The sequence below is a fragment of the Malus domestica genome, chromosome 06, assembly GCF_042453785.1.
Source record: "Malus domestica chromosome 06, GDT2T_hap1".
NCBI lineage: Eukaryota > Viridiplantae > Streptophyta > Magnoliopsida > Rosales > Rosaceae > Malus > Malus domestica.
Window position 1 is genome coordinate 16,101,930 of NC_091666.1, and position 10,089 is coordinate 16,112,018.

Here is a 10,089-nt window from a genome sequence, read left to right on the forward strand (position 1 = left end):
ACGCCATCAACGCTCAAGGGTAATTCTGTCTTTTCACATCATCGAGAATAAAATAATGTACATCTCCGGACGGGCTGTGACAATCTTCTTTCCTTATAAAATTTCAGCCTCGAAATTACATACAACCAATACATCCACTAATAATCATAAAACAAGCGTGGATACATCTCTCTCATCTGATCCTCTCTCTCCCAAGTAGCTTCTTCCACTGAATTATTACTCCATAACACTTTTACCAAATGAACTATATTGTTCCTTAGTTCTTTATCCTTCCAATCTAACAAAGTCACTGGTTCCTCATTATAAGTCAAGTTCGAATTGATTTCCAAGGTTGAGGAGGAATAACATGTGAAGGATCTGAAACATAATGTCGAAACATCGAAGCATGAAATACATCGTGCACCTTGGACAACTCTGGAGGCAACTCAAGCCTGTAAGCAATCTCACTGACTTGCTCGGTGATCATATATGGTCCAATGTACCTAGGACTTAACTTTCCTTTCTTTCCAAATCGTACAACACCTTTCCAAGGTGATAGCTTCAGAAATACCCAATCACCTGCATCATACTTCCGATCAGTGGCATGCTTGTCTGCTAAGCTCTTTTGTCAATCTTGGGCCGCTTTCAGGTTAGACTTAATTACCTGAACATTTTGAGTAGTCACATCCACAATCTCAAGGCCCACTAAAACTTTTTCGTAAACCTCTGACCAATATAGAAGCGTACGACAAGATTTCCCATAAAGTGCCTCAAATGGTGCCATACCAATACTCGAATGGTAACTGTTGTTGTAGGAAAACTCCATCAAAATCCAAACAATCATGCCAACTATCTCCAAACTGCAGCATTGAAGATCTCAACATATCCTCTAATGTTTGAATGGTCCTCTCAGATTGCCATCTGTCTGAGGATGATATGCCGTATTATAAAGTAATCTCGTACCAAGAGCTTCCTGGAATGCTATCCAGAACTTGGAAGTAAATCTAGGATCCCGATCTGAGTTAATATTAACTGGCACACATGATACTTCACAATCTGCGATGTAAATAACTTAGCTAATCAGCTTAACGAATACTTCTCCCTCACTGGAATAAAATGTGCTGACTTCGTAAGCTGATCAACTACCACCCAAATGCCGTCATAACCATTATGTGTGCGAGGAAGCTTGTACACAAAATCCATAGTAATATTTTCCCATTTCCACTATGGAACGGGACGTGGCTGCATCAACCTAAATAGCTTCTTCCTTTCAGTTTTAACCTGTTGGCAAATGGCACACCTACTCACATATTCAGCAATTTCTCTTTTCATACTCGGCCAATAATAAAATGGTCTAATGGTATGATACATCTTAGTGCCTTCTGGATGCATCGCATATGCCAAAATACGTGCTTCATCCAAAATTTCTTTCTTTAATTCTGTATTATTCGGCACATACATCCTACTTTCCTGCATAAGCATGCCATTAGTTTCTCGAATCCCAAAATCTTTCTTTTTGCCTTGGTTCCTTGCTTGAAGTTTTTCCTGGGTCTCCTCATCAATCATCTGAGCCTCAAGCACACGATCAATTAAAACTGGCCTAACCTGAAAATTAGCAAGCAAGGCTTCTTCTCGATCTTCCACTCCTAGCTCCACTCCAATGGACCTCAAATCTGCTAAGAGAGGAACATGACAATCATAGATGGCATTAAGTCTGGCTGGAGTCTTTCTATTAAGTGCGTCCGCCACTGCATTTGCACGACCAGGGTGATACTTAATAGTGCAATCATAGTCACTAAGTAACTCAATCCACCTTCGCTGTCGAAGATTAAGATCTCTCTGAGTAAACAAATACTAAAGACTCTTATGATCTGTAAAGATCTTACATTTCTCACCATAAAGATAATGTCTCCAAATCTTCAAGGCAAAGATGATAACTGTTAATTCCAAATCATGTGTAGGGTAATTCTTCTCATGAGGTTTCAACTGTCTCGAAGCATAAGAAATCACCCTACCATGTTGCATTAATACACAACCCAAACCATTCAGAGAAGCATCACTATAAACCTCATAATTACCGCTATCATCTGGAAGTGCTAGAACAGGTGCATGAGTGAGATAATATTTCAACTGTTGGAAACTTTGCTCACATTTATTATCCCACTTAAACTTAACATCTTTTCGAGTCAGTCTCGTCAATGGAAGAGCAATCATTGAAAAAACTTTAATGAACCGTTTATAATAACCTGCTAAGCCAAGAAAACTCCGTACCTCGGTGACGGTTCGAGGTTGCTCCCAATTGTCCACAGCTACCACTTTATGAGAATCCACTTGAATGCGTTGAGAAGAAATGACATGTCCTAAAAATGCTACTTGATTCAACCAAAATTCACATTTGCTAAACTTAGCATATAGTTGGTGTTCCCTTAAACTGCTCAACACCAACTTCAAATGTCTAGCATGCTCAGCCTTAGACTTAGAGTATACCAGAATATCGTCAATGAAAACAATAGCAAACATGTCCCAATATGGTTGGAATACTCGATTCATCATATCCATAAAAGTTGCTGGTGCATTAATTAACCCGAATGGTATCACAAGAAACTCATAATGACCATATCGAGTCCTGAATGCGATTTTAGGGACATCTTCATTATTAATCTTCAACTGGTAGTAACCCGACCTCAAGGCAATCTTAGAAAATACACAGGCACCTCTGAGTTGATCAAACAAATCATCCATACGAGGGAATGGATAACGATTTTTAATGTTTACCCGATTTAATTGCCTATAATCAATGCACAACCTCAAAGTTCCATCTTTCTTCCTCACAAATAAAACTGGAGCTCCCCAAGGTGAAGTACTCAGCTGAATAAAACCTTTATCCACTAACTCTTGCAATTGGACTTTCAATTCCCTTAATTCAGCAGGAGCCATTCTATAAGGATTTAAGGATATGGGATTCGTACCTAGAACCAAATCAATAACAAACTTCACCTCCCTATCTGGCGGGAATCCAGGCAAATCCTCAGGGAATACATCCGGAAAATATCTGACCACCCGAACATCCTCCACACTACTAGGATCATCATCATTCAACACCACATGAACCAAATATCCCTGACAACCTTTCGACAACAATCTTTTTGCTTTCATGGCTAAAATAATACCATGCCTTACCTCACTAGGCTCTCCTACAAATGTAACTTCAGGTAATCTAGGACAATGAAATGTGACTGTCTTCCCATAACAATCTATTTTGGGACGATTATAGTGTAACCAATCAGTGCCCAAAATCACATTAAAATCCATAATATCCAACGACATAAGATTAGTCGGCATAATAATATCCTCTATTACTGGACATCCTGGATATACCCGATCCACAAAATATTTATCCCCTTTAAGCATAGAAAATTCTAAATTATATCCTAGAGGTGTAGGATGAGGTTGTGTCACTTGAGCAAATGCATGAGAAATAACATAATGTGTAGCACCACAATCAATCAATACTCTAGCAAAATGACCAAGAATATTTAACGTACCCATAATTAAATTTGGATTATTCTGGGCATCTTACAGTGACATGTTATGGATACGCCCCTAATTCTGCTGTCGTCCATCGCGACCTCTGTTGGCATGAATACCACATCCCTGCCTCTGCTGACCCGACTGCCTCGAAAATCCTGCACTACTAGCAGCAATCTCTCCCTGCTGGGGCTGTCCCCCTTGGTACCATTGAGATCCACCGGCTGAATATGGCTGATAAGATATAGATCCTCCCTGATACTGACGATCATGAGAGTACTGCTGTTGTCCTAAGGTGTAGGGAGCGGCATCGCCTTGGTAGTGGTAGACACCTCCTCGTCCTGTCTGAGTGTAACCACCAGATTCTGAAGCTTGCTGGGTCGGTGCAGGTGGTGGGAAGGAAGGTTACTGGGGTCTCTGCTGATTCTGAGGGCATTGGGCAGCCCTATGACCCATTTGTCCATAAGTAAAACATCCATTGCTACCTCTTATACACTCCCCAAAATGCCGATTATTACACCTACGGCATAAGGGAGCACCAGATCCACCTAATCCACCAAAATATCTCTGCCTCTAGAACCTAGTGCCTCTAATAAATTTACCACATCTCCTCTGCATATTAGTACTCAATCCTCCACTAGAAGAGCTAGAACTGCCACCACTCCTCTTAAAGTTTTGGGTCTTGTGAGGTCCTTGAAATGCTTGCCCTTTTCCTTTATTATCTCATCTGTGGCTTCTATTCTTTCCTTCCTCATCCTCACTTTCATTAGGCATGTTCTTTGAGGCCTCAATCGCCATTTCTTTTGAGTACCCAAACTGAAACGGCGAAGCATCTCTACCGGATTAGCAGCGACCTCCGCATCATATCTCGACAAATCAGTAAACATCCTCTAATTCTCATTAGCGGACATCTTTCCTTACCTCAGATGAGTAAACTCCTATTTCTTAGGATCGATATATGCAGGAGGAATAAACCTTTTCCGAAACAGCTCCTTAAACACTCCTCAGTCTACAATCTCTGCTGGGGTCAACTGGTAAGACTCCTGTCTCCACCAGGATGCAGGCTGTTTTCCTAAAAACCAGGTAGTCATCTCAACCCACCTATCAGGAGAAATATTCCCCTGACTCTGCATCACCTGAAAGGTCTTCTCCACATGATTCAGCCATTTTTCTGCCCCCTTATGACCTTCATTTCCCATGAAGTGAGTCAACTTCAGATTATGAACTGTCTCAAGAGGTGTTCTCTGAGGAGTACGAAATGCTGTCTGAAAGGAAGAAATTATAGCTTCCCCTAATTGAGCACTATCGGGGAAACTAGGTTCGGCTGATTGACGGGGCTCTCTATGAGGTGGCATAGTTCTGACATAAGACATCACAAAGATTAGAATATTCAAGAATTATACAGGACTGCTAAACCTAGGCTCTGATACCAAACTGACACACCCCGACCTAGATCAAGGCATGCTGGCCGTCATGTGAGAGTGACGTAGCCATGTGCACAGTGTGGAATCAATATAGATAAGAATTATACGAATAATTAAAAACCAATTTACTAGAGTGCACTACTAAACAGGAAGTGATAGGCGTTAGTTACAACAGTAAACACTCATAATCAGAGCATATTAAGTCTAGGTGCAGTCCAATAGGATAAGTACTAATTATACAGTACCAGGAATGTCCTACTACTATATAGATAAGTCAGAATTGCCGACGTCCTCAAGCCACCAGCAGCAAGCTTACTTCAAATCTGGAGGGGTGCAAAACAGAAAACGTGAGTGGGAAAAAACTACAAAACCATTTCATTTATCAATATACTAACCCCTCGTTGTAAAACATGTATAATTTTTTCCAGAATCAAGATATAAGCATATACATAATATAAATATATCTGCAATCATAACAATTCAATTCATGCTTCACATAATCATATTCATATGTATGCCATGCCAAAATATAACAAAGTAAACAATCCAGGTAAGAATGATTTCATAGAAATATGATATGTCAGCCGGAACCCCTGTGGTAGTCTGTACGGCTGAATTCATAGCTCAAAAGTCAATCTAGCCGGAGTCACTACAATGACCTATACGGCAATATACTGCACATAAGTCGGAACCACTAAAAAGGGGTCTGTACGACAAGATTGGGTGTCATATAATTATGCTCAATTCTATTCTCTCATAATAGTCGGGCGATAAATCGCTAGTCACCTACGAGTCGGAACCATAAATAAGGTATGTACGACAAGAATGTGCACTTAAGTTGGATCCAATATGAGCATATAGTGTAGGAGGTGACGTAAATAAACAGGCTTATACTTCACATCTCTGGCTAAATCACAATCACCCTAGGTGTAGTTTTATGAGCTCAACATTATTCAGTCACATATCACATCATCGATGATTCATATAACCAAACATAACTTACCTGAACTTACATGTGCCTCCACAGCACCACATTTATATATATATGCAACCATGAAATGCATATTCAGAATATAAAAGCATTTGGCATATGATTTCAAAGCATACTTTCCTTAAAAAAATGCATTTCTGGGAAATATATCAAGTATATAAATATATATTGAAAACAAAAGTCCACTCACTGGTATGTCGACGGGTTGTAACCCTCAAGTCGCCCGTGGATACGCTCATCCTTGGGATAAGTCTCACCTATATGCGAATTAACTATAAAAACGTTATTTTAAAGCACATAGGCAAAACTAGCTAATAACTTCTCATACATTGCTCAATTTTGGTATATGAATATACCATAGTGACCTACACAACCTCAGGATCATCCCTATATTTTTAGATTAATTTTTGGACCCCTCACGTGCCGCCATTTGCCGGCGAGCGCACGGCAAAACGCGCAGGGAATCCGTCAGGATTCCCTAATTGCTGTTAGGAATATTTCCTGGAATATACCGTTAAGTCGAACGGTAAATGTCCAAAATAACTGATGGCGTTCGCATATTCTGTCAAAACAGGCGGAATATTCCCCTTTCTTCTCCGGTGAGTCGCCGGTCGCCGGCAATTTCGCCGGTTTCTGGGTAAAACTTTAAAATCACTATTCTCCTTCGATTCTTCACCATTTTTCATGAAATTGGTACTAAAATGAAGTTAATAACATGTAGAATCACATTATACAAGTTAGGCTTAAATTCTACTAGATTGTTTTCCTGAGAAAGGTCGATAGCTTGCCTTACCTAGAAACACGTCGATCTCAGTCCTCCGGCATCCAAATCTTTCCAACGAAGTACCCCTAGATTCGTGAGGACCTCCTTAAGCTTCCTATGTTCTTAGAATTCCCCGAAACACAAGGTTTGATGTGTACATCTCCAGGACGGGCTGTGACATCATCGAGAATAAAATAATGTACATCTCCAGGACGGGCTGTGACAAATTACCTTGTTGAGAATATAGGGTGAGGATGGATGAAATAATTTTGAATTTGTTACTTATTTTGGGCATTTTTGACTTGGTTGAGGGATGATTACTCGCTGATTGCGCCATAAATAGTCCCTGAGCTTTAATCCTAGTTTAATTTTAGTCTCTGAACTCTCATATTAGTTTCTTTAGCTCTCAATCTTAGCAATATGTTGTATAAATGGTCATTTTCACTAATACCGTCTATTTGTTTGTTAAATAGGGGTATCTTAGAAACTTTATCACACATCCCTAAAAATGAATTTAAAATATGAGAAATGAGAAAGAAAAAGAAACTAATTAAAAACATTAATTTTTTTTTTTGTGTAAGAAAATTGAAATCGTAGTTAGTGTGTTATTTGTTTATGTCCAGTCACAGTTCGATCTCCTACCAACTTTGAAATCGCATTGCCTAATATTTACAAGTTACTAAAGTCCAACCATTTCATTTTGTATTTTTATAGTTCAAATTTCATTTTGTTTTAATGACACACCCCAACCTGGGAACGTCGAAGCATGTTGGCCATCACCGTGAGGTGATGTAACCATAAGGGTAAGTGATGTAAAATGTGAATAATTTCAAGACTAAGTGAAACTAATTATACTAAATAGTGAAAGATTGCGCAATCGTGGGAAGAACCCACTACAATTATTCAGAGCGTAACAGACAGTGAGACTATAGAAGAGTAGTAAAAGTAACTAAAGTACACTTATTACATAACAGTGATAAGTTCATACGTCTAAACAGAAGAGAATGTCAGAACTGTCGAGATTCCTCGAGTGTCATAAAGAGTACAACTATCTAGGTCCTGGAGGGGCAAAAAATAAAGTTGAGTGGGTCAGCAAAACAATGCTTATACGAAATCCTTTATTTTCGAATATACTAACCCTTCGCCATAAAACAAGTATAGTTCCTTAAAACATACTGTGTAGGTATGTAAACAATAAATCAACAGCATTATAATAGTATTATAACAAGAAATATGCCAAGTCATGATGTATGAAATGCCACAATAATATAATCATGTGATAATCAAGTATAGCTAAGTGCTCATCCATCTAGGATGACACACGAGTTCGAACATATAATTTCTGACACGAACAAGACTGGGTGTAATCAATATGCTATAGTACTACGATCACGTGAAGGCTGGTGCAGAAGAACGGTCACATAGAAGTCAGATTGCCTAATGCAATGTACCCGACAGGACTAGCACCTAACTTGGATCCAAGGTGAGCGAACGGTGCGATGTGAACATACACGTGAAGGACTGGCCCTGGCCCTGGGGTGAGTATTAACACCGGTGCAACAAGATGAGCATGTACAAATATGTATGAATGTGTTGAGCCTAGAAACTACCAAGCCTACGTGGCGCGCAGGCCGAGTAATCTATAAGCTAACTATGTCCTTCGGTGAATGCGGGACGTGCCAACTCGTCGGCCGAGCTCGGCCGAGGAGTAAAATCTGTTGATGTTGCGTTGGGTGCACGGCTGACTTCTGCGTCTTGCGATTACGGCCGAGAAAGGAACACGTCTCGGCCTCTTGGGCTCTCGAACCTGAAGATAACTTTGCTATTCTTACGAAGTTCACGAGTCGTCGTCGTCGGATTCAGTCGCAGTGATGTTATTCATCAGAGTAAACTCACGCAGAATCGACACCAGAGTGTAAGGGCACAAATACTCAAAGCAAATATAAGTTTTAATGGTGAACGTGGTTCGGCCGTCCGAATGCCGAACTCTAAATCCCACTTAGGAATATCCAATCATAAAATAACTCGGCGAGCAAAGCGCCAAGCTCGATATACCGTAACACCTCACTTCGCCGAGAACGCTAATGAGATGACCTCAATCAATAAGGATCTGGAAATCCTCCTCGACCGAGACTTGGATAGGTAATCAACCGTTCTCGCCGCAGTGCTGTTGATGCCAACGGAAGATACTGCGAGATCGACTGATTCTACGGTGACAGAGCTATCTATGCCGACTTAAGATATCACCGGTTGCTTCCACAGTGCTGTTGATGCCAACGGAAGATGTGTCAGCGAAAAAGAAAGAAAAAATCTCAAGTTGTTGAGAGTTTGCGCAGGGCAGTTTTGTATTGATTTGCAGGGGCCTTGAATGATGCACAGCCTCTTCTATTTATAGCACTGGATCTCTATGAATCCGAGTTAAAACCCTACTTGGACTAGGTCTTCTCCTCCTGATCAACACCAACTCGACCAGTCCTATTCTTGCTAGGATTATGAACCTAGTCCTTAACTGAACCGGATTCGCTTCCGGGTTACTAGTCCTACCGAGACTCTTCATTGCACTAGGACTCGACTTCTTGCGTTATGACCTAGCGGACCTAGGTTTGGAGGCCCACGTACTAAACGATCCATGGCATTCTTGTCGCAAGGCCTTCCGGGCAGAGAATGATTCTATACTCGGCCCAAACTATTATTTTGGGCCCAAACAGAATGTCATGGCAGTAATATCTCAACCATATAGCAGCATTCATCACAATTATATCGCAGTTATCAATTATTTGGTAATATATACGTAAAGTGATGTATTTATGCAGTTCTGGAAACTATAAATACGTATAGATATAAAAATAAACTGCGCACTCACAAGTACGTCATTGGGTCGTAGCCCCCGAGCCTAGCTTGTCCTCGAACGTCCTCAGGATACGTTTCCCCCATATGTGAAATAACTAATTTTGAATTAATTAAAGCACATATAAGTAAACCTAAATAAAACCCCCATAGTTTGCTTAAACCTAGGGTTTCAATATACCATCTTAACCTACTCGACGTCACGAACATCCCCATATTTTTAGAATAAATTATGGACCTTTCACGCGCCTTCATGCGCCGGCAATGGCATGGCCAGAAGCGCCTCCGCACGCAGGCCAGTGCCGTCAGGTAGCCTTACGCCGTCAGGAATATTCCGTCAACCTTGATGGAATATTCCGTCACCTGCTCCAGCAAACCTCGTCGTCGCTGTCATCGTCATCCACCGCCGTCTACAACTGGATTTTCGTCTGATTTCTGGGAAAATTTCAAATTAACAGAACTTCTTCATTTCTCATCCATTTCTAAACCCACTTTATATAGATTTGAAGCTAATGAAGTGTAGAATGGCGTTATACCTGTTTGGAGTCCAAAAAGTG

General features: G+C 40.5%; 1 protein-coding gene across 1 annotated transcript; it reads right to left on the bottom strand.

Moving 5' to 3' along the window:
• Positions 1–307: 307 nt before the first annotated feature.
• LOC139196830 (uncharacterized) lies at positions 308–3,135 on the bottom strand. Its single transcript, XM_070823174.1, has 5 exons — positions 2,949–3,135; positions 2,047–2,819; positions 1,439–1,818; positions 644–839; positions 308–538 (listed from the first exon to the last, which is right to left on the bottom strand). The coding sequence occupies exons 1-5, from the start codon at positions 3,133–3,135 to the stop codon at positions 308–310; spliced, it is 1,767 nt and encodes a 588-aa protein (XP_070679275.1).
• Positions 3,136–10,089: the final 6,954 nt, after the last annotated feature.

What these genes read in the sequence shown, in the direction of transcription:
- LOC139196830 (XM_070823174.1), bottom strand. Translation starts at nt 3,135, where the DNA reads ATGAAAGCAAAAAGATTGTTGTCGAAAGGTTGTCAGGGATATTTGGTT. An exon ending in CTTATGCAGGAAAGTAGGAT is followed by an intron (nt 840 to 1,438) that starts GTATGTGCCGAA and finishes TCAATGCTGCAG; the next exon opens with TTTGGAGATAGTTGGCATGA. An exon ending in TGACTACTCAAAATGTTCAG is followed by an intron (nt 539 to 643) that starts GTAATTAAGTCT and finishes GTATTTCTGAAG; the next exon opens with CTATCACCTTGGAAAGGTGT.